The sequence below is a fragment of the Mya arenaria genome, chromosome 7, assembly GCF_026914265.1.
Source record: "Mya arenaria isolate MELC-2E11 chromosome 7, ASM2691426v1".
NCBI classification, from domain to species: Eukaryota; Metazoa; Mollusca; class Bivalvia; order Myida; family Myidae; genus Mya; species Mya arenaria.
Window position 1 is genome coordinate 55,070,862 of NC_069128.1, and position 26,190 is coordinate 55,097,051.

Consider the following 26,190-nt stretch of genomic DNA (forward strand, 5'->3'; position numbering starts at 1 on the left):
GGTGTCCCGTATAAAGCTGACGGGAGTAATGTGCGTTACGGTGTCCCGTATAAAGCTGACGGGAGTTTTGTGAGTTACGGTGTCCCGTATAAAGCTGACGGGAGTTATGTGCGTTACGGTGTCCCGTATAAAGCTGACGGGAGTTATGTGCGTTACGGTGTCCCGTATAAAGCTGACGTGAGTTATGTGCGTTACGATGCCCCGTATAAAGCTGACGTGAGTTATGTGCGTTATGGTGCCCCGTATAAAGCTGACGTGAGTTATGTTTAGTTTAATCATATTTTATTGCTTTTTATTATTGTGCATACAATGTACATGTACATTTACAATCAAATAAAACAAAAAGAACAAATGGGTTGGGCTACAAGTTATTACAACATTAGTTTCAGCCCTTCCCAGGCGTCAATATAGCGTCAATGTCGTTTAAATCTATGATTAAACGTAACTAGAAAAAAGAGATAACGTTAATTATTTTAGAAAAAAAGAAGAAAATAATTGGTTGCCACCAAAAGAAAATACAATGTAATAACATCCCAGACCGTTTATATCGTGATTGAGTGTGATATCAAAAGAAACGTTTCGTTAATTTTATGTACTTTAGAATTTCAATAAAAAGCACACTATTTTCATCGACTGTGTTATCCTCTATCCCAAATAATAATTCAGATGTACTTAAAGGATGAAATATTCGAGTATTTAGAAAAAATAACACGCGTTTTTCGCCGTATCTACTACATTTAAAGAAATAATGTTCTGCATCTTCTGTGCCTTGTCCACAGTCACAAATAGGAGTATCACGAAGAAAGTTTATGTGGAGATGTGCATTAAGGTTGCTACAAGCATTTCGGATTCGTGCATGGTGTTTATTTGAAATTCTGTCCCCGACAAGATAATATTTCGGAACAACTGTGGCTTTGTAAGTATCTTTTAAACGTGCCTTAAATTCGTTAAGCGTGTTACTGTTACGAAGGTGAACATCAAGCCGGTTCCACAAATCTATGGAAGATGGGATTGGTGATTTCGAGTAAATACTTAAACGTCTATGTATGGTGACATAATTATGTCTGTTTCGAAGCGGATAATTGGTTGTTTGTTCAATTGTCTGTGATATTTGTTCGCGAAGATACTGTGGCAAGCCACCGAACTTTTGACGATACATGAAAATTAACTTTTGCATTTCCCTGCGCTCACTTAGTGGAATCCAACCAATTTCAATTAAAAGTCTATGATTAGAAACTGATCGGGTTAACCCAGTAACTACTCTAGCCGCTTCGTTTTGCATTTTTTCTAAACATTCCTTCTCATAGACGGCACAATTATCCCAAACTAAAGGATATAAAGGTATAAAGCTTACGTGAGCCATATGCGTAAGGGTGCCCTACATAAAGCTCACCTTAGCTTAGTTAGCTATAGGAGTTACGTTGCCCCCACTTTATCCCGTCTTCTAATACTTTTATACACTCAACACGTTTATTTAACACTTACAATGTATCTTAAAGTCACTCATGATCAAATAAAAAAATAATCCCATACCATATATAGTAATATGCGTTCTTAAAAATTCAAATCCTTGAAAATTAAAATGAATATAAATCGCTTCAATGGACGAAGCAAACTGCACATTTATAATTGCTAGTGTTCATTGCATGTTTATTCCTAAAAAAAATATGCTTTGCAACTTTGAAAGTATTCATACGCTATTGTAACCTTAATCTCAAAAATCTAAATTTCGAACGGCTTCGCTAACCTTGTCTTATTTTGAATGAATAATATATAGAATAAAACTTCGCACGTTTTTCATTCGTTTTACTATGCTTGTGTTTTGGTTGTGTATTTAGTATTCATATAAGAGCGATGTCTTTACTCTGCATTTTAATTCGATTAAAAAATCGTCAAACACTCAATATTCCTGCGACATAACTATCAAGTTTTTCGGAGGAGGTTGTTTCCCTCGTAACGGAGTTAAATCCATTCTGTAAGCACGGTTCAATTTACATGTACAATCTTTTTTTTGTGCCAGCGGTAATTTTTAAAATACCTGCATATCGTGGTTAGCCGCGTGGCGGCGATATCCTGCGTGCATGTTTTCGGAAGACGTACGCGGATCAGCTGATGCGTTGGCTACCGCAAATTATATCGACGCGATTTTCAGCGATGACACCTCGACCGCGGTGGCAACGTTTTTGTAAAAAAAACAACAACGCGTGGTTGGTAGTGTATTGATTAATTGCTTAAATTATGCGTCGTATTTCTCCATAGGCGTCCATATAATTTTAGCCGTACATAGAAATTGTGCATAGCGATCTATTATTTTGTTCTGCGTGATCAGTTACAAGTGGAGGTGTCGGTTACAGGGTATAAGTGGCCGTTAATAAGTGCCAAAATGGTTTCATGGGATCAAATATCAGTGATCACGGCTTCGTTAGAGAGTTGTGCGCTAAATACAAGTACTTTATATAGTAATAACGTACGAGGAAATATTGAGTGGCCAGATAATACAGGGGACTGCCTAATACAGGTGACCGTCTGACCAGGTTAAACCGTAGTTCCACATTAAAGTTATCGAACCCATTCCACGTGCTTTTAAAAAGAACTAACCAACAGCGTAACAATTAAGTAATGCAGTTATCAATTCAACTATTTATTACATTCTAATGACAATTTTATATATTTTCGAGTTAATGCCGATGAGCAGGTATCAATGAATTAAGTTGAAGGTAAAACAAGCGAATTCATTCATAGTGTTTACGCGTATTTGAAATTATCGTTGTCGAAAAAGATGTTTTTTCACCAAGTTTCACACATGCGAGAGCAGTAGTAGTCTGTGCTGTATACGCCGTGTTCTTGAGGTTGCGTAGCACTCCCCCTGCCCCTACACACCACCACCACCACCACACATACACACCAAAAAGCCCGTCAATTTAATGAACGATCGCATTAATCAAGTATTACGCATTATCACCGTGAAAAGCTATGTTTGAAAAGTTTGAAAGTTTGAAAGCAAACTTATTTATTATTTAAATGCCATACTCACCCAACCAGTTAACGTATTTCGTATATCAATACTATAATTGACAATATTGTGTTGTGATTCGATGATTATTCACAATATAAATTACAGGTGTGCTACCTAGGACAGTTTACAGTACACCGTTTAAACTCTGAAATAGTTATCATATTACAGGCGTACTGCGTATTAATGTTTATCTGAGTTTACGACGAAAGGGAGAGCATTCAAATCTGATTTTGCTCAACGTTCGCAAGAGTCGTTTCTCTTGATTCTAAACACAGCATAGCAAGTATTGAAATATCATATGACGTGGTTAACCATGTTTGCGTATTCAAAATGTTTGATTGATAGACCTATATGATAGGACGATTGAAAAAAATGCTCATTTTTAAGCCTCGGAAAAGTCAATAGTCCAAATTGCATATACTTGCTACAACTTTATTAAAATTATTTAAAAACAAGTCTGTATAATGACTCTTTAATAATGCATTATACACATATACATGTATGCACAGGTGGCTTGTTCAACAATGGCGCGCAGGGAATGGCAATGATATTCTATGAATTAGAGGTAGCCAAGCCCAGAGGCTTCTATAAAACATATAAAATATAAATTAGTGAACTGGTTAGTGACATACTTCCTGAACAGTACATTAGCTAATGCGGTGTTAAAATGGAATAAAAAAGCTACAAAAAATCAAACATTCATAGAGGACCGTTATATTTTTAAAATGGAAATATGACATAAACTTCTACACTAGTACCAAATACATCTAAAACTTGATCAGTTCAATCTTAGGGAAAAATTGTACATCAACATTTCCTTACTGGTTGTAGTGGTCACACACAGGCCTTCCATAAAAGATGTTTGGAAGTTTATGTATTATTCACTAGAAATGTGATAAAACTTCCAAAAATGATGCCTTGGAAGTACACAAACTTCCTTATTTGTTAGAAAACTTCCAAGGTTGAAGGTTTGAATGTTTCAAATATCAAATTATGATATCAATGTTACTATCATTGTGACATTTTCTATCAGTTTTATAATACAGTTGAACCCCATTGGCTCGAACTCCAAGGGACTGGCAAAAATACCTCGAGCCTCGTGAAATTCGAGCCAAGCTGGAATGCTTACATTCAATATAAAGAAACCGGTCCTTTCAATCCAGTTCGAGCCAATGAGTATTTCAAGCCAAGCGAGTTCAAGGCAACGGGGTTCGACTGTATAAAATTGTGAAGTAAATGGCAAGTTTAGTATTCGAGAGACTTCAAACTTCCACATCAGTGAAAAATTTCAAATAATGATGTTAAGGAAGTTCATACTTCCAGTTTAAAAAGCCTAATGGAAGTCATGCACATAAGCATCTTTTGAGATGTGTTTTTAATGAAGATGGCGGCCTTTAAAGCTGCACTCTCACAGATTGATTCTTTTGACAACTTTTTTTTTTACTTTGAATGAGCCAATTTTTGCTTCAATGCCTATACACCAGTAATATAAGACTGCTGATAAAAGAGCAGATCTCATTGTTCAAATTTACATTCGAAAATTGATGTTTTATGGTTAAAAGCGTTTTTAGAAAAATGAAAATTTCTGCATTTTACCTTGAGCATTTGAGAACTGTTTTATTGTGAGTTATCTTATATGACTGAATTGACGACACTGATGCCAAAATCAGCTGGTTATGAGAGAAACAAAATAAAAAAAGTCGAAACTGTCAATTTGAGAAAGTGCAGCTTAAACAGTAATTTTAAAGTTTAAAAGTAATGTTCACATAATTTATATACATAATCACACATTTGACTTTAGTCTGAGATCTGATGAACCCTAAACACACACATCAAGACTTTTTGTGCTCCTTGACGAAATCTGTCACAGTTATCTCCCCTGATGTAACTTTGCTGCGCATGTCCTCCTGGTGTTTGAGAATGAACACGAGGTTACGTATAGTCCTCTTGTAACTGTGACTGATGAGCCGTCGGTGGTCGTGAAACGTCTCGCGTTCAATAGTCTGCGGTAACTGGTGTGTCTCCTAGAATGGTCAAGATGTTATAAACAACAGGTGTCAGTATGTTTTAATCTATACCACAGGCACAGGTGGGTACACTTTAAATAAAGTCCTGAAGCAAGTTGTATAATACTGGTTACTGGTATTTCTTTGGTTTTGTTCACTTGCCAAAAATTCTATTGATTAGTCAATATGTGTCTAATAATAACTGTTGACCAATCAAATTGCTTTTAGGTGCAAACTAGCAAAAAGTTCACCTGTGGGTGACTTATACAGTTTTGAACAATTGGCTGCAGTTCAGTTCATAATTAAACTAAAATGAGAAAGCCATTTTCCATGCAATAGGTCAATGGATATTCCAATGATATTAAAGGCCTATATTATGTGGAGATTCCAGTAATATTCAAGGTTGTAATCTGTGGAGATTCCAATGACATTAAAGGGCATAATCGGAGAAGATTCCATTGACATCAATTGCCCATAATCTGTGGAGACTCAAATGACATTAAATGCCCATAATCTGTGGAGACTCCAAGGATATTAAAGGCCCATAATCTGTGGAGACTCCGATGACATTAAAGGCCCATAATCTGTGGAGACTCCAATGACATTAAAGGCCAATAATCTGTGGAGACTCCAATGATATAAAAGGCCCATAATCTGTGGAGATTCCATATATATTAAAGGCCCATAATCTGTGGAGACTCCAATGACATTAAAGGCCCATAATCTGTGGAGACTCCAATGACATTAAAGGCCCATAATCTGTGGAGATTCCATAGATATTAAAGGCCCATAATCTGTGGAGACTCCAATGACATTAAAGGCCCATAATCTGTGGAAACTCCAATGACATTAAAGGCCCATAATCGGTGGAGATTCCAAAGATATTAAAGGCCCAAAATCGGTGGAGATTCCAAAGATATTAAAGGCCCATAATCTGTGGAGATTCCATAGATATTAAAGGCCCATAATCTGTGGAGATTCCATAGATATTAAAGGCCCATAATCTGAGGTAATGAGGTAACCAGATATAAAACATTTTCCAAATCGAAATACATTTACTGGCATGAAGCTTACCTAAAAATTTAAAAATATAACGAAGAAAGAAATAAATTGAAAAAATGTTTTGATCAGAAGCAGGATTTGATTCAAGGAATGTTGGATTGCTAGAAGATATCTTTACACTGAACCATTAAGGCATTGTCAACATTACAGCGAAATTTGTCAGCAAAATGTTCACGATTTACATTATAATTTATATTGAACACACTTCTGAACAAAGTCTTTATTTATTGTCAACAGTTTGTAATCAGGAAGTAGGTTAAAAAGAAACGATTATTAGGCCCAATGAACCCAGTAAATTTGTTTTTTTGAATTGAAAGAGATATATGATGAAAGCTGTGAGTGTATTTTGTGTATTTTCACTCTTAGTTTGTTTACAAGAAAGTAATAATTTTCATCATGCAGTGGTAATTACGTTTGTAAGGTCACATGTTTAAAGTCCATTACAATACTTTGACACGAACATTGCCTTGGCTGCAGTTGGATAACCGTGTGCTTCATGACCATGGCAGTAAACTTACTACCTAGTAAATCCTAAATGCGTCCATTTCAAAATGGGCTGATGTACCCAATTCAGTTCAAATAAAAGCTATTCTATCACTCAAAAGGAATACTAATTACTGAATGATTACAAAATCTTCATAAATTCTTATCTAAGTTGGTATGGGCTGGTTTTACAAAAAAAAATATAACACAAGGAAATATTTCCCCGACTGTTTTTCTGATATCTGAAATCCTATAGTTATATAAAATAGGAATTACATTCTGAGTCTGCTAAATCTACTCAAGTTATTTTGTAAATTCAGTCTCATGTATTTACCTCCAATTGAAGTGCACCGGCCAGCAAATGTTTCCCAGAAGTCCTCACTTTCTCTGTCTTCAGGTCACACTTAACCTCGATCTGGGGCCGTTCCATGTGCTCTAAAAAGTGGGTCTTCCACCCGATGTAAACCTTCTTAGCGGCCTTTCTGATATCTTCATCCTCACTTTTTGCCAGCTTCTTTATTAGGTTACCTGATAATAGGAAGATCATTATTATTATACCTCATTTATATAGGACTCTTTTCATAAAGCAATATACGTTCAAAAGTAATTTACAATACATATACACAAACACACAAAAATCAAACTATTAAATAACAAATTAAGCGTGACTACAATCATCTTTATATAATTATTATAAGAACTTAATTTCGGACAATAATACATTAATAAAACAATAAAACAAACAACATTAACTTAAATTAAAAGGTTAATAAATAGGTTAATCGTTTTTAAAATAAAGCTTAGTGATATTGTGAAATAAACATAAAATGATCATAACCATTTATCATGATATGAGTTCACTACAAACCCAAATTTTGCAGTAGAAAACTGATTTAGAAAATTTCCTTGACTGACCAAATCATGATTTTAACTGACCAAAAGCCAATATTTGCTTGACATTTAAAAACCCCCAATTAACTACTACATACATCATAGCTTTTGTATTTTGTTCATTTCTGGAACCCTGTAATTCCATTTACCATCATTGTTTATATCATGTAACATTCTCAATCAAACCAAGACCAGCCTGAGGATGATCCTATGTTTGCTCATTGCAAGCAATACATCTTATACAAGAATCTTTCTTTGATGTCTGGTATATGACAGCAAGAAACATTAATTTAGCTCAATGAGCAATTTTCCAACATGCTATCTTGCCTTAAAATGCTGTCCATGGACACCCTCATGCAATTAAAAATTATAAAAATCTAATTCAAACATCAGTAAACAAACAATTTACCTATTTTCGTACTCTGCATGATGTGTCGTGGTGGAATTTTCTTGCCCAGCTCTACCAGACTGGTAAGTTTCTCCTGTTTGCTAGTTGTCTCTAGACGGAGGCGTGATTTGTGTCGCAAAACTTCATCAACAACAACCACACCCTGTTATCACAATAAAAATGATTTTGTTTTTAACAGACATATCATTTAATTTGAAAAGAAAATAATATTAATCATTTATATGGTAGACATTAGCATATTGGACAAACTTGAAATGGTTTATGGACTAAGGGCGTAGAACTTTGACTTCTACATATAAAAGGCAAATGTTGCTAATATGAAGTTTCAGCTTTTGGACCAAACCTAATATGCAAAATCCTGTGTTTCATTGTCAGTAAATATTTTATAGATTATCATAAATATAATAATAATGGAACAAATTTTCAATTTTTTATCAAATCATGTCAACTGAATTAAACTCGCTGGTTGAATCCATGAACAATTGTGACCAAATAAAATTTATTGTTGCTAATTTCAGGCCAAAACAATCATCGGAACTTCACTAGATAAAATTATCATTAATATTATATATAAGGTGAAAGAAAGAGGGTTTGAACCCTGAACATTTAGACCTGCAGTCGATACCAGTGACCACAACCACTTCGCTATAGCTGTTTGAAGAGCCCTACACAGCTGACATGACACTCCTCCCTATTTTAAGGACCGGACCAGAACCCTCGTAACCTGAATGTACTGACCTGTACAGGTATTGTTACCACCCAATTACATTCAGATGCTACTGAATTACTTAAGACAATCACAATCGACACCTTAATTGCATTGCTTTAAAATAAGCTGAACAGCAAGGCTGTTTGAAGTTCCCTATACGGCTGACACTTTATATTTTTATTTCTGAAGTTATTTTAAATACCTACTAAAATTGTTCACATTTAAGATAACTACAGCTCAAGCTGCTATTATTGATATATTTTTCACATGTGTGACGTCCCATATAGTGTATCTAATAGGGGCGCGAAGGGAACTTACACTGTGACTGTTCAGATTAATTTGTTTGTGATGAGAAGCAGTTTCCGACAAATCGAGTGCGGGGCAGATTTAAGGTGCCTTTTATGTGTTTTTATTATTGGTTTATTTAATATACTTAATATAAGAGTGTATTAAGAGAAATATTATTTAATTTTTCAGCATTAACGAAAAAATTTAAACCTTAAAATTTACGACAATCAATTCATACTCAAAATTAGGTAGACACTGAATATCAATGATATTTTGATTCATATCTGATTGAAACTTGTGTTTGTATACATTTAAGTGAATGTGGGTGCGAAACATGCATGATATCAGTGTTCACAAATATGTATACAATGATCGTCGATTGTATAAGTCAATTTAGGAAAACCATGTAGCTATTCATAGATATGCAAATTAGGTTTACACGCATGCGCAATACGATGCGCGTGCCGATCCCCCACGTGCAAGTTTGTGTACAAAATGAAAAATAAACATTAAATAATAATAAAAGTTTCTTGCGTGTCTCGGTAAGAATTTCAACTTTTGATTGCCTAGTTACCATATAGTTGAATTGCAGTACCTTCTTTATGAAGATCTAAAGAAAGTACGCGAAAAAGCGATTTGTCGGAAACTGCTTTCCGTCGGAAACTGCTTCTCAACCAGTATCACATCAAGTCATTGACAAGTAATATTTATTTTCTGATGTTGGATTACATAACAAGTAACATAAGCTCTACTGAGCTTTTTACACCGACTTTTATCTGAAATTAGACTTTTGAATGAACAAGCCCGAATTCTTATACTATTGCATGGAATCATATTTTTAAACAAGCCCTGCTATATAATATTCAGAATTTGAGCAAGCCCGGTGACATTTTACCAGTGCAGGGCTTGTGGGCTTGTGTTAATTTCGACCACTGCTGAACTATGGTTTTGTGACTTGAAGACAAAACTCAGAGGTGATTGGAAAATTAATCTTATATTTATAAATGGGGAAACTAATTAATAAATATTAGCAATATTTCGTTTTCGTTTGGTTCTGTTTTTTTTTGTCAGGAGCTCAGGAACAACGTCAATCCGAAATACAGTCATTTAAAAAAAAAATATAATGTTCATACAGTACCTTTAAAGATTCAATGGTTGTCTGTTTTAAACGAGGTTTCCCTTTACTATTCGATGAGGTACTTGGGGCTGAGGCAGGAGGATTTCTTACAACAAATCGGTCCATTGCAAAAGAAAAATAAACTGACATTCACAGAAGCAGACAACAGTTTTATCACAGTTCTGAACACAGACAACAGTCAGTTCGTCAAACTGTGAAACGGGAGAGATTCAGTAATGTTGCATTGCTCAAGAAACATGAACAATTTCTAGGTTCAATTTTTGTATATTTTCCTTCATCATATTAAGAGAAGTGTGGTTACACAGATTTCTCTTCAATACCAATCTAAATTAATTCACGTACAATGCATATTATTAATATGTGGACAATAAATTGCAATCTGATAGTGTTTAAAAAGACCTTTTCACGTGTTTTCTCAATTTCGAAAGTTTAGTTCAATTGCAATGTACTCTAAATATTCAAAATCAATCACTTAATTTTCATATAAACTCTATTTCTTTAAAGGTTTATCTTCATTAGTGTATGATATTGTAACGTGCGAGCCAAACAATGAAACACCAGCAGATCTCTTCAGGGAAAAGCATGCTCGAAATTGATGGTGGTGGTGTTAGTAGTTTATACTCCGGGTCCCGGCGTAAGCACATTGAAGGGTCCCAGAGTGACAGTTCGACCACCGCACACCTATCCTGGGAAGAACCAGTACTAGGTGCCTTCACCTCTGCAAGGAACTGACAACTTCTGTACATGCCATGGGCAGTGGTACAGTGCGAATGGCCGTAGAAAGGATTTCATAACCAATCACAACAGAAGTGACCTGGCCCGCCCGGGGATCGAACCCGGGTTGTCCGATTCAGAGTCCAACGCTCTACCGATTGAGCTAACCGGGCGGACTAAATTGAAGGGGTCCACTGGGCTTTATATACACTAACTTCTCTATTCTCATAGAGCCCGGGCTTTGCTAATTTGCATATTACCAACCAAGTTTACATCCGGTATGAACGTACTTCCGTTGTATACTGAATATTATTATGAACGCACATCCGCCGCCTACAGCGGACCGTTACACTATGAACGCACATCCGCCGCCTACAGCGGACCGTTACATTACTTTCCCCTTCGAGAAGACTCGTCCCGAGTCTTGGTCTGGGAATCTTATGGGTAAGGCAACTCCGTTCTGGCAGATGTCATTATCCCACCGCTGCCACCATTTGTAACGTGGCGTAATGAAACAAACACCAACAGATCCCTTCAGGGAAAAGCATATGCTCGATCCTGAAGGGGTCCACTGGTCTTTATACACTAACTTCTCTATTCTCATATAGCCCGGGCTTTGCTAATTTGCATATTACCAACCAAGTTTACATCCGGTATGAACGTACTTCCGTTTTATACGGAATATTATTATGAACGCACCTCCGCCGCCTACAGCGGACCGTTACACTATGAACGCACATCCGCCGCCTACAGCGGACTGTTACAATATATATATAACACTTTAAAATGCTATACAACTATTCCGGGTTAATTTTCGGGAAATAGGCCTGTCCCTAATACGCAGTCCGCCTTTTACATACACTAGAGGGTGGAGGTTTTGAAGGAAATGTTTTCAAATTAGTTAAATGATGGCTATGATTTAAAGGAATTATTACATTAACTTACCCAAACCATTAACTTTACAACCCCTGACATATCTTCAATAAAAAAACACTTGGTTATACATGCAATTTGTCAAACTAATTGGCGAAATATGCATTCAAAGATGAATAATGGAAACTCTCTCTCTCTCTCTCTCTCTCTCTCTCTCTCTCTCTCTCTCTCTCTCTCTGTGATATGCTTCCAAGGTAAAAATAACATTCGCTCATTGTATAAGTCTAAACTATTGAAGCGTGTCGTATATATACCACCCTAGGAAAACTCATAAACTCGTTTTAAGCACTCCCTAAATTGTTGAGAAACTAATCGGAAACCTAAATGTCAGCTTGGTCTGCTACTCACTATAGTAAGTATATCTTTTATCTGACATATCCCCTGTACCTAGCATCAGTAAACTATGGTATTATTTCAAGTGATTGGAAAATTGCTAATGTAGTGCCAAAACTGAAGAAGGGTAAAAAGAACAGGCCCGTGTCTCTGACTTCAGTCTATTGTAGACTTCTAGAACCTAATATCACAAGTTCAACTTTGTAAAAATCTGGACTTAAACAAAACAATACTGGTTTACATTTGCTGAACATGGATTATGTTAAAGAAGATCGTTCAAATCGCAGTCATACTAACCAACAACGACCTTGGTAAAAATGTAGGAAACCACGATCAGTCTAAAATATATATATAATATAACGAGAATTCCTTAACGAACACACTAAAAGGCTGCTAGTTATGTCCATTATGCAGTGCCATTTTGATTTTGCTTCTACTGTCTGGTTTAAGTCCATTACACAGGACTTGCGAAACAAGCTACAGGTTACCCAGAACAAAAATATGAGGTGTATTTTAAATTTAGATTTTAGATCCCATATTGGCAAGGAACAGTTCACCTCTTTAAACTGGTTACCCGTAGCAAAAAGAGTTGACTTTGGAATGTTTTTAAAATACATACTAAAACAGCCCCTTCCAATATGATGGAACATTTTATTCCTGTAAGTATTATAGTACTAGGTTTAGAGTGTCAACTACGACCAATAGTGAAGATACATGTACTTTCATTTATAGTGGACGCTATTCTTACCCAAAGGTCAACAGTTTTGGTAAAAAGTCATTTGCCTACTGTGGTTGTTCATTATGGAACAATTAACCACACGATTTAAGAAAGATCAAAACATTGAATAAGTTTAAGTCCTCTATTAAGACACACTTGTTGGACTAGGACTAGGACTGTTCCTCTTTTATTCCAATATATTTTTGTAATCATGTCTTAGATAGATTTATCAGAGTACATACTCTTATGTTTTTCATGATAAAGCAAATTTTATAGTCCATAGATTGTTGTTTTCTTTTAATATATAACTTGTACTACTGTGATATATTTATGTGATAACCATGTCTTTCAAGCTTGTGCAATTTACTGAAAGTTTTATATCTATTAGTTATTTTACCTATGAATCTAAAAAGTGGTATAATATTTCATTTTATAATGCTCTAAAATGTCTTCCTATGTCAACCAATTAATATAAAAAGGACCACAATGGAAATAAGGGATTTTTAATCTCTTTTTTTGTGTTATCCTTAGCAATATACTGTGGTTTTAACATGGATGCATTTATTTATTTGTATTTTTATCATGTATTTAAATGCCATGTTGTGTACATTTTATTTCTGAAATAAATCCAACTATTTATTTCTGAAATATTCGGGCCAAAATCATCGATTAAGAACCACACAGAAGGTTTTTGCACAAGTGCAAATTGTACGCGTTTAGGGGCGATATACAGAAGTAGTTACAGGATTTCCTTTTCTCGAAAACACGGTTGGTTGAGCTTGACGGGTCAATATCAAATACTTCCCAAGTACAATCTGGGATGCCGCTGTTAAGTGTTCCGCTACTGTTCATAATCTATATTCACCATCTCAGACCTATTTAGAAAATATCTCGACAACACATACCGCACCTTCGCGGAACTTCATCTGTATCTGTGTAGGAATATAAAGACAGGCGAAGACACTAAAGCACCCCAAACCGACCTTTATCAACTTCAAGCAATATGAAACAGACTGGGTAATGGAATTCCATCCATTAACGCGTCAATGTTTCCATATAACAACAAAAAGTAAACCAACTAACAACAACTAATATGCAATATATTGCCAAACTACTCTGAAAGGGATATAAAGTGCTTAATACCACTGATTGTTTTGGAAACGCCTCTTAGCTGAACACGCATCAACAACAGCCTGTGTATAGAGAAAACATTTTGATGCCCGAACAACACCTCGGACCTGTGCCATAAAACCAAAGTCAGACACAGTATAGTCGAGTATGCGACATAACATATACCCTCATACAAAAAAAATAAAATGTTGATGTGCAGATAAGCAAGATAATAGAAGGACAATCAGTTACACAGTCATACTAAACAAATTTAAGTGACACGTTCACACTCCTAGGGCGACGTGAGCAGTCTAGAGCTATCATGATGTACAGGGTTGCCAGCTACCTCATCAAAATCCCTGTAGGTCATCAACAATCGCAAATGACTGCGGATTTTGATTGGCGTTTCTTCTACCATAAAGAAGACCACTTATATACACACATTTTATTTCAATAGTGGAATTCGAATATGGTACGCACTACCAATCCTGCTAAAGGTGCTGCATCTGTTGAACAATTCAAGACTATGATACAGACAGTCCATCCAGTGACGATAAAAACCCGAGATATATAGATTTTAAAGCACATGAGGTTCTTGCCCAAATCATAAACAGTCAGTCAAGGTAAGACGATACACCAGAGCATGGTTGAGTATCGTACAAACATATGAAGACGTTCGGCGGAGTACCATATACCATGTCCCGGTGGGTACACAACCAACTTCCACCATTTTAAGGTCTCCACCCTCTGAAAACCCGTTCGCTGATTCGAAACACTTGGGCCCTAAACCGGTACCTAGTCCGAATTCCGGTCTGAACTCACTAAAGTAAATCTCGGCGGAGCGTCACCTTCCATGCAAGTAGATTTTAATATATCGCACCTGTAAACTATCATAATATCTAAAATATGTGCCTGCATTCGCTTTAACAATAAGATAAGACTACATTGAGAGTCTCAAGAGCCATGGTTTACATTCTAAAGTGATGGCAAGTATGTTCAAGTAAGGTTATAGAAGAGGATGAGTAATCATTGTTAACAAACCTGGTGGCCTGCCTTTGAACAGATATGAATAATATGTGTGTCAAGTTTCAGCCTATGGTCAATGCCCATCCCTACGAGGTTGACTATTTCAAGACTGGAATGCATGTTGTACAATATTAAATACAGGAGATTTGTTGATAGATTTCATGCAAACAGCACTGGCATATAATTTGTCAGGATCGGCTTTCTTCCAGTTTAAGTGAAACCATTTAATAATAGTTTTGCTCTCACATTGAAGAACTTTAACTTATTCATCAAACTCCTGGGAATGGAAAGAGTGCTGACACCGGCATAATTGTACAGGATACCTCTTTGTATACAGTAAAATAAATTGTTGATAAAAACCTTAAATAACAGTGGTCATAAAATAGATCCTTGAGGTACACCTTTCGGTATATTTGCCCAAGCACTGACAATTTGACCTATTCTAATTCGCTGTTTCCTATTGGAAAAATACATACCCGCAAATGTTTACCATATTGAGACAATGTGCACGAGTCAATCATGTATTGCTGTTAAATATTCATATTGATCACAATATACGCAGCTTTCCTTCCATTTTCTGTACAGTATTCATTGCCTTCCATATGTAATGCAACGATGATATCTTTCAATAACACCAACTGAAAACAACTGATTTATATGAAACGCTTCGATACTTACCGAATACAATAATTGTAGTTAACAGTTAAAATTTAACTGGTAAAAGACGCAACACATAGGCTACATTGGAAAGTTTAGTTGTTTATTCGTTGATTAAGTAAATCTTGAGCAAAAAGATATATATGTATATCTAGTTCTGTAAGCTGAATAAGTCTCAAAAACTGTTGTTTCGTTACTCTGCTTTGCACACTACCGGTTGTCTTACCGACCGATTTTGATTTAAATTCCAAAGAATACACTTTGTTAAACAGTTTGTCCGATTTCTCGGGTTCCTCCATAATACCAAAGTACTCCATAGAACGTAAATTCGCCTTCGCTGATGACACCCATTGAGGCGCTCTAATGCTTTTATATCGCTCTTCATGAAAATGCTTGTAACAATCCGAGCTCTCTAAGTCTGCCAGCATCCGCGCCATCCGATTGGTTGCCAGGTTATATTTACACTTCATGAACTCGTCCAATGAGACTCCGCGCCAGTTGTCCGTAAGGAAACAAGGGCGAACGTTTCCCCACTCGGCGTGTTTCCCCGCGCACATGTAGAAGGCGTTCTGCCAGTGTCCACCTCTTGACTGATGGTTCCACTCACTTATGTACCGGTCAAGCGGGTCCCGTAGCTGTGTCATGTAGAAGTACCTGAAAATAACAATTTAACAGGAAATGAGTTTAGCCTACAACGTATGACGTACCAATTGGTTTAAATGTCGCTTATAGCCGACAGTAGCGGCGACATTAAATGGAAGGGGACCAGCAGAGATGAAATATAAACTTATAGTGTGCACATTTTCAAAAGCAGTTAATTACACAATACAAGACATACTTATATCTGTATACGCTTTGAACGCTGCTTCTCTTATACATCAAACTGTTTTATCAATGCATTATGTACGACACGCTGAGATCACTTGCGATTATTTAAACATCAATAGTTATCGCCCTTTATAAAGACCGAAAGCCGAATAAACGACGAAGTATGAGCAATAGGCGTCTATTATCAAGAGTGCTGTAAACTTTACGTTTCATATAATAATTCCTCACTATTAAAAATCTTGTCTTCTGAAACTGAATATTTACTGAGTATACCACGTGATAAATTCTACACCAGAAGGCAACATTTTGCTTCGAATGATGACTAAAACCAAAAATAACTTTTCTTTTTCTTAATGAAACAAAGGGCAGTATAATATGCCGCTTCAAGAGCCCCGCCTTCGTTGAATCTATTTGAAACTACACACTCCAGACGAAAATTTGGATAATAATGTTTTACAAATAACTGACCTTTTGCATGAAAACGCATTGAATATTTTCCTTAAAACACGTCGAAACTTTGACAAGAACCAAACTTATCATGTAAAAAAGAAGACATTGTTTAACTAAGAATGTTACAGCGCTACAAAACTATAAACGGGTGCAAGAAATGTGTTTTGAAAAAAAATCAAATGAAAATAGACAACATTTTGTAAACACAAAAGCTAATTATAACCGAGTTAAGCGAAGAGAAAAGAATACATTAAATACTAGAGAAATGAATAAATTACGTATCTTAGCAATAAAACCTCCAAAACAATTCTGGAAAGAGATAAAACGCAATATAAAAGCAATAATAGTAATGCCGAAATTCTGGGTGTTGACGAATGATACACTCACTTTGAGACAACGTATGAACCATATACAAATGCTGACAATGATACCCTTGATCCGAGATAATTATGATGACATCAATATAAGCTACGATGAACTTTAGCACACCGTTTTTTCACAAATTAGTATCAAAAGTTCGGGCATTGATAACTAAATCACAGAATTTTTTAAACATTCATTCGATTAAACATTTGGATTTTTAACTCAAACTATTTAATACCGTATTTAATAACGGCGAATTCCCAAATTCATGGGGACTGGGTAAAATTGTAACAATCTTCAAAGAAGGGGGCGGAGGGGGTAGAGGGTCCTAAAAAATCAGAGGAATCACTCTCACAAATATTTTGGGAAAACTATATTCACAGGTACTATTAAATAGGCTCCCAAAATGGTCAATAGAACATGAAAAAATCATAACGAATCAGTTTGGTTTTCAAAAGGGAATGTCTACAGTTACACTAAGCTCGAATAAGAAATTGTATTTTGCGTTTTTAAATTTCCATAAATGTTTCGATAAATATATAGTTTACACCAATGGACAAAAACTTCGAACTTAATTAACAAAACTTTGAGTTTAATAATGGTAAGGGCGCTTCATGCTTTGCATAGCGTTGTCAAATCCTGTGTACGGTATAATTCAAACACATCACGGTATTTTGAATCAGATATCGGTGTCAAACAAGGGGATCCAATACTTATGTGAAAAACTACAGAAACAAGCTCAGTAGCAAAAAGATTAAACATAAACCCGGTTTAATGGCACTAGGTAAACGCCAAAAGTTCTAGCCTATTTTTTGTGAACGATATAATTATAATAAGCAATATCAACGCTGATATAGATGGTACCTTTACGGCAAATGCACATAGTATAATTATGTTGATCTTTGCAGATGATGCTGTGTTATTCGCCCAAACACCACATAAAGTCTATGTTAAATCATCATCGGCACCTATATGTTACCCTGGGCAAATTTGCTAGGGAAACTTCGCAAATCTTGAATATTCATAAGCATTTTCCGACCAATGAAATAGCTGATAACAAAAAGGAAAGTATCTCCTTTGTGAAGAGCTATCGCCATATTAAACATTATCCTGCCTAAAACGGTTTGTAAGCCGTGATCTCATTAGATTTTTTCGAACCGAGATTACAATCGTAACTTCTCGGCCATTTCGACCAATCAAGCGGTTGGATTTCACCTTATTAATTATTAATGAGTACGAGATTTTTAACAAGATTCAAGATTCAAGATTCAACTTATTTATTAAGTAACTTGAACACAAAGTGTTCCTCATTACATGATAGATATAATACATTCAATTAAACATATATACAACGATAACATGATAGGTTTGAAATCTCAGACATGAGAAAAGAACTGATAATTAATATTTTAACATTATATACTTTAACATTACATTAACATTTCACTTACACAGTGAGGATGGACTAACAACTAATTAGTAAATATTTATATAATAATTTTCATTATGAAAGCTAGATTTTTAAAGATATATTATGGTATGCAAAAAAGGCCAAAATGTATACCTTAATAAAGATCATGAAACAATATTTACAATGTTATGACGACGTTCAAATGCTTTAGAAACAAATTTGCACGAATAATTCGTATCTTGCATAAGATCAATAAATTTCATCATACTAGGCCTAACGATATATTTTCTTCTCAAATACATTCTACGTAAATCATCATATACGTCACAAACACAAACAAAATGAAACTCATCTTCAATGTCACCATTATTACATATGGTGCAATAACGTTCATGATGATCAATTCTGTTATTTCCATAACGTCCAGTTTCAATTCGTAACTGGTGAGACGAGACTCTAAATTTAGTTGGAGAATTCGATACTTTGAAGAAAATTTATCCAGATACAAAGAGCGTTCGAAAGAAGTTTTAAAATGTTTGTAAGTACACAAGACTGGGCTGTTATGTATAGAATTATACCAACATTGTTTAAATTGATCAATAAGACGTTCTTTAAAAACTAAATAGAACGTATTCACATCGACACAGCTAGGGTTTATCCAAACATTTGAAAAACCAGTTGTGTTAAGCAACAGTTTTACATTACTAGCCCAATTAGTTTTCCCTTTCTCACAATCTGTTAAAAGATTATTATACAATGTACTAACGATAATATTATCGCTATTTAGTGTTTTACACCAAAATTTTATAATTCGTGTATGTCTTGTTATATACAATGGATATCTTTCTAGTTCACCATAAATTGACATTGTCGATGTGGACTGTTTAACATGTAATAATAGTTTACAAAACTTCAGATGAACCCTTTCAATTTCCTTATTTTTTCCTAATCCCCAAATTTCACAACCGTAATTAAGAACTGATGAGACAAATGCATCAAACAGTTGGCATACTGTACTTGGTTTTAAAGGCTTATTTTTAACATTTGAAAGAAGGACATTAAGAGCCTTTAAACCTTTACCAGCAAGTGTCGATTGATTCAATATAAAACTTCCTGTATAATTAAACACCGTTCCAAGATAATTGAAATTATCAACAACTTCTAAGTTACAGCCATTGTACATCCATTTTTCAACAATTTTAACAGGGCCTCGTTTCCTAAACACAACTATTTTACTTTTATCTGGAGTAACTTCTAATCCCCAACATTTACAATATGAATTCAACAAATTTAAGTTTTTTTGCAAATCTTCCGGGGATTGTCCCATTATAACCATATCATCTGCAAATAACATAAGTATGAAAGATATTTCTTCTAAAGTAATACCGGAGTCAATACTATCAAATAAATACAACTCCAGATCTCCTAAAAATAAAGAAAACAATATCGGAGACATGACTTCACCATGCTTTAAGCCTATAGAACATTCAAAGTAATCAGAAAATGAGCTACACTTCCTTACACGTGCTCTTACCTTAGAGTACATATCGCGCATAATTTTCAACGTTTTTCCACGAACACCTACATTATATAACTTAACCCAAAGACCATTTCTATAAATACTATCAAAGGCTTTTTTAAAATCTATAAATGCACAGGCTAAGCGTTTATTTTCATTTAATAATTTACTTATAGCAGCATTCAGCACAAAAATTGCATCAACTGTTGAGCGACCTTTTTTAAAACCGAATTGGGCATCACTTATAATATCATTATTTTCAGCCCAATCTGTAATACGTTTATTAAGTATTCCTGTAAATATTTTAGAGAAACAACTGACAAGCGTAATACCTCTATAGTTATTAAATCAAGGGGGTCATTTTTCTTAAACAAAGGAACTATAATACCTTCCATCCATTGGTCGGGAAAACACCCGGTATGAAGAATACCGTTAAAAATATCTACCGAATGAGACGATAAAACGTCAATAGTTGCAATGAAGTATTCATTTAACAATTTGTCACCGGCGAAAGCTTTATTTTTCTTTAATACTTTTGTAATATTTTCAATTTCCTGCACAGTGATTGGAGTATCAAGCTCTTCAAAAATACAACCATTACTATCAAAATCATGATTATTACAGAAATTCTCTGCATTTACATTTGATGCAGTTGGCATATCATCGTTCAAAGTTGAAAAATAGCGAAAGAATTCACCAGTGCTAATATCATTACTATTAGATTTCTTTTTACTGAAATGCCTCCAAAAATCCTTAGATTTTCAATTGCCTTTATCTTATTAATTTCACAACGTCTTTTCTTCTTTTTAAAAATGCATTTATAAAGCTTTTTATTTTCACAAAATGATCGCCTATTAATTTCAGTGCATTGATATACAAACGTTTGGCATTAAAGCATTCTTCATCAAACCAGTCAGCCTTTTTACATACGCCTTGATCAACAATGGGCTTATCGGTTACAATGGTAGTTTTTGAAAACAAAGGCTCTGCTACAGAATTAATGACATCTGTAAATGTTTTTATACAATCATTAACTGCAACACGACTATCAAATGTAACATCATTTACAATTGAGTTAAACACGGGCAATTTTGCAATAATATTGCGTCGAAAAGTGTCAAAAAGTGCATCATTCCATCGAATACTAGATTTGACATATTCGTGAGAATTATATAATAGATCATGACTAATAGGTATGCTAAAATAAATCGGGGCATGATCTGACCACTCGTTAAATATACCAATGGTAAATTTCTGTGCTAAATTAAAATCATGTTCACTTACCAGTAAATAGTCAATAACACTGGCACCTGTTGAACATACATATGTGAAATCCCCATTATGAAAATCGTTACCTAATATACCATTAGCAATGCGAATTGAACATGATTTACATAAATCTAATAATATAATACCATGACCGTTACAAATTTGATCTTGTGAACGACGAACAATGGGCAAATCTGGACAATACTCGTCATCATCAATACTGTGCACAAAACGATCACATTCAATGTAATCCCTTTTGTCCCCGTTTCCGACCCTCGCATTCCAATCACCTATTAACATAGTTTTACCAAGCATTTGATAATAACTAATATCATTTTGAACAATATCAAATAAATCTTCATTAATAAAATTGTATGCAGGGGAACTCTCAACCCAAATATACACACCGGCAAGATATAAATCAGCATCAAGTTTAAAATACGATTTGTCCAATTTTAACCAAACGATGGTATCCAAATGATTTTTGACAATATTCACACCTTTTGAAATATTATTGCGGATAAAAACTACGACCCCGCCACTATTTCTCTTCGCTCGACGATTTTGAACTTTTTCTAAATAAATTGAAACATTTATAGCCACTTAATTCAAAATTAGAATTTTTATTTCCCCAAGATTCAAAAAGAAAAATAATGTCATATTTACAAATTGTATCAATAAAGTCAGGGTCATTTAGTTTAGCACTAGTTAAACGATTAATGTTCTATGACAATATGGCAAGTCCAGCCTCGGCGCATCCCTAGTTGGTGCTTGGCGCACCTCCAGTATGCGTCTGGTAGTCGCTAGACAATGCTGGTCCGGTGATTCCGCGCTGCTGTGATAGAGGTCCGTCTGCGGTCTCAGGACGTCCACTTCCGGTCGCACCGGAACTCGCTGTCTGGAAAGGTTGATCGTGAGAGACGGGCTTGCCGTCTATGTATAATGTGTCATAAGACAGCCAGGCGCGAGATCCCAGACGCTTGGCGGCCTTAAGAGCCGGTATTTGTGCACGCCTGCACGCAGCGATCTCTGGCGGAAATTGCTCATGAAGAAAAAAATCAGTGTCTTTTAGTTGCTCACGCTGGCGCCTGACAAACTCGCGATCCTTAAAATACACAAACTTGGCGACGAGCTTTCTAGGGTGCACACTCGTTGGAGAAAAATTGCCCATTCTGTGGACCCTTTCAAATTTTAAAGCATCCACAAGATCAGTGGCAATTTTAAGCTGTGCAGTCATGAATTCCCGTAATCTAGCTTCACTCTGTTCCCATGTTTCACTCCTAGGCTGTAGTATATTTCCAAACACAATATTGTTCCGCATGCTTTATGATTTAGGGTAATTAAGTTCATCTTTTGTCTTATTTTCATCTTTGCGCATCATTTCCAGTTCGCTTTGAGAAGTCCCTACAGCAAACTCAAGGGCAGAAACCCTGTCGTCGATTTTAGCCACTTTATCATCTACTCTCTTGTTTTGGTCATGCACAAAAACGTATAGCTTGCTGATGTCAATTTCAAGTTTACTGACCTTTTCATTGAGTTTATCGAGGGCATTCAATCGTTCGTCCATATGGTTTATCTTGAGTTCGATCCTCTGTAGATAACTTATAATGGCCTCCGTCGGTGATCCCTTATCAATGGCTACTTTCGGTGCTTGTGCGAGGAGCGGTGTCAGTGCCGGTTGTTGTCGTGGAGTAGCAGCACTCTGGTGGCCGGTCGCTGGCTCAGCACCGACGGTGATGTAATCGCTCTCCGCCATGACGCCCTCCACTGCCGGCAACGAGTCACCGGTGGTGGGGGTCACAAAAACCGAATTGTCCAAAACATGCAAGTCCGAATCGTTGAACAAAACACTATTTGCTTGATGTAAGGTATCACTAACGCTTTCACATTGTAAACTATTGATTAGCGTATTAAATGTATCCGATAATGGAGAATTACCGATCCTCGGATTTTTCCCTGGATTTTTCACCTGTGAAAAACCTGTTTCACTACCTGTGTCACTGCTATGTTTCCTTTTCTTATCCTTTTTAGTCTTATTTTTGCCCATTAAGTACTTTTAAAATTAAACAGCTGATTTGCCCAGGGTATCATATAGATTATGATACGCTGGGGTTACGAGGATAATGTTAAATGACCTAGAACAAAATAGCAAAAAATAAAACGAGCTTTGAGTTGAGTTTAATATAAAAAAAAAATCACATTGGCCCTTAATAGTACAATACCTTCGTTCTCGATGTTCTTTGTCCACCTTGTCCGCGAGTTGCGGTATGCAAGAGTGCATCTGTGTCCAGTCAGCGTGCAAGCCGCATGTCCAACCGGAAAAGGCGCTCGTGTACATCCACATCCGGTGATGCCTGTTCAAACAACCACAGGGAACCAACTTTTTACAGTTACAAGGAAAATCCAGCTTCAAGTTTGTACGAAATCGCTCGTTGAGATACATCCCACCTGTCTTTTGTATGTGAAGAAATACGATTAGATCTTTGTCAATGTCGTAGTTGTTTTTAAGTGGTGTTTTTATAGGTTCTTGCAGTTGCGGAAACGTAGAATTTCCTCCAAGAAAGAAGAGTGATAAAACTTTCTTTGAATCAGAATGGTAGTAGTTTTGACTAAGAATTTCCTGAAGAAACACGTCATTTTCTTTCGCTTCTTCTCTCCATTCTGCTACGGTGTGAGCAGCATTCGTTATTTTGTTTTCACGTACTAGCTTACTACTATAAGCATGGTCTACTGCTGCTATACTTGCCCTCTTTTCAATCGCAGTAAAATAGTCTTGTGAAGGATCTTTCGATGTGAAATTATTTAAACGCCTTTTACTGCTATAGGCCAGATATCGTTTTGTAACGTTAAGCTTCTTATTATTTGCGGTCGAATGATTTCTTGATGCATCGTCCAATGTGAAGGTATTTGGACGCCCGATAATTCTGGAAGACTGACCTCGTACGATTTGTGACAAGGAGAATGAATGAATTGTGTTCATAAGATCACTGCTCCTGGTCGACATTATCGCTGGGTACATACAGCCTAGAAAAACAAGAATTACAATCACGTTGCGTCTGCGATTAATCAGTTTTATAAACCCGGTCATATTGTCTTTATGTATGTATATAGTTTCAATTTTCTATCGATTAAAAACGTACACAAGTTTAATCGCTTATTTTAACAACCGATGTATTCCATCCAATAAAATAGTCAACAAATATGTCTACGGTAAATGATTGCTATTTTCAATCCAAACATTAAATCCATGTCATCAACGTTCTTTTTAATTCTTGTCTGAATAACTGGTTGAACATTATTATAGCTCGTAAAGGTACGCTAAATGAATGCAATTATTGTTACATGAAACCATACAAACCAGTCATATCGGCAAATCAGGATTTGTCCGTTGGCCATTTATTGGTATAAAACTTTCTAAGGCCAATTATTGATCATTGTTTGACAAACTAGTTAAACAAACACAGTTATGTTTCACACGTGCAACGTGAAAAAGTAATAATTCACGGTTTTAATTTGCTGAAAGGTATTTGTCTTGGAATCGCCATTTTTGTACAAATTGCAGCCGTTTTTTCAGTTCATAAAAAGTAAGAATTCATTTTCTTAAAATATCATCTTCGATTTATACTTAATAGATTTCAAAAGAAAATAATTCTTAAGTTTACAGTACAAACGCAATTTAGGCAATCTTTTATCGTTATGGACGGGATTATCCGTCAGTTCCCACATTATGGTTTATGACTAACAGAAATTTTATTAAGACTTAAACAAACGTACATTGTCTAAACTCATAATAATTCACTTTAAATATGTCATGTGTATGTACAAGGTAATTGCATAGTTAAAAATATGTTTATAATAAGGAGAATGAATAAATTGTTTTCATAAAATCACAAGTCAACAGCATCGCTGGGTACATACAATCTAGAAAAACATTTTTTTTTAATCACATTGTGTCTTCGATAAAACAGTTCTATAAACCTGGTCATATTTGTTTCCTTTGTCTATATATATATATATATATAAAAAAATTCACTTAGAAAAGCATACGCGAGTTATATCGCGTATTTTAACAATCAATTTATTCCAATAAAAAATAACCCACAAATAAGGTAAATGTGTTTCCCCAATCTATACAGTTAATCCACGTAGTCAACGCTATTTCTTATATTGTCCGAATGACCAGTTGGAAATTTCTTATAGCGCGTACCGGTGCCTTTAAACATTCATGAAAGCAAATTTTGTTTTATTCAATTACGTAACAATATTGTTACAATATAAGTTATATCGATACATCGGCGTTTGCCTTTGGCCATTTATTGGTATAAACAAGTAACATAATAAGGCCAAATATTGGTTAGTGTTTGACAAATTACTAAACTATATACACCGAAATTCAAACTACAAGTGTATTAACAAATTATATTTTCGTACCAGCCAATAAGAATAAGTATTGCACTAAGACTGTTAAAAAGTTGATTGCTAAATCAAAGTTAAAATAAAAGTTGTTTATGCTAAAAATATCTATGACCACACCTTACTCCAGAAATAGCAATAACAGTTGCATATCGTAAAATCTAAATGGCACCTAGCTCATACGAATAGAGTCAACATAATAATTGTCTATATTGTAACCGTGCTCTTCGGGGTTGAGGTTCGGACGTTTGCGAAGTGTGTGTGTTTTAGTCATAAGATAAAGGATAACAATATAATAGCCCTTTATAATATATTTCTCTCTGCAACCTTTCTAATCATATGCAACCTTTGTCGAATGAACTAATGCGATATATTTAACTTCTTTGGTCCGTTGTAGGGAGAGACGGTGTTTTATTTTATTTTTCATAGTATTTGTTCTTTTCT

General features: G+C 35.4%; 2 protein-coding genes across 2 annotated transcripts; both read right to left on the minus strand.

Annotated features, from left to right (window-relative positions):
* Window positions 1-3,440: 3,440 nt before the first annotated feature.
* LOC128241513 (transcription elongation factor A N-terminal and central domain-containing protein 2-like) lies at window positions 3,441-10,139 on the minus strand. Its single transcript, XM_052958476.1, has 4 exons — window positions 10,003-10,139; window positions 7,868-8,009; window positions 6,902-7,095; window positions 3,441-5,040 (listed from the first exon to the last, which is right to left on the minus strand). The coding sequence occupies exons 1-4, from the start codon at window positions 10,129-10,131 to the stop codon at window positions 4,849-4,851; spliced, it is 657 nt and encodes a 218-aa protein (XP_052814436.1). The 5' UTR covers window positions 10,132-10,139; the 3' UTR covers window positions 3,441-4,848.
* Window positions 10,140-15,098: 4,959 nt separating this feature from the next.
* On the minus strand, window positions 15,099-24,252 carry LOC128241263 (heparan-sulfate 6-O-sulfotransferase 3-B-like). The gene is made up of 3 exons (XM_052958207.1): window positions 23,556-24,252; window positions 15,691-16,147; window positions 15,099-15,113 (listed from the first exon to the last, which is right to left on the minus strand). The coding sequence occupies exons 1-3, from the start codon at window positions 23,774-23,776 to the stop codon at window positions 15,099-15,101; spliced, it is 693 nt and encodes a 230-aa protein (XP_052814167.1). The 5' UTR covers window positions 23,777-24,252.
* Window positions 24,253-26,190: the final 1,938 nt, after the last annotated feature.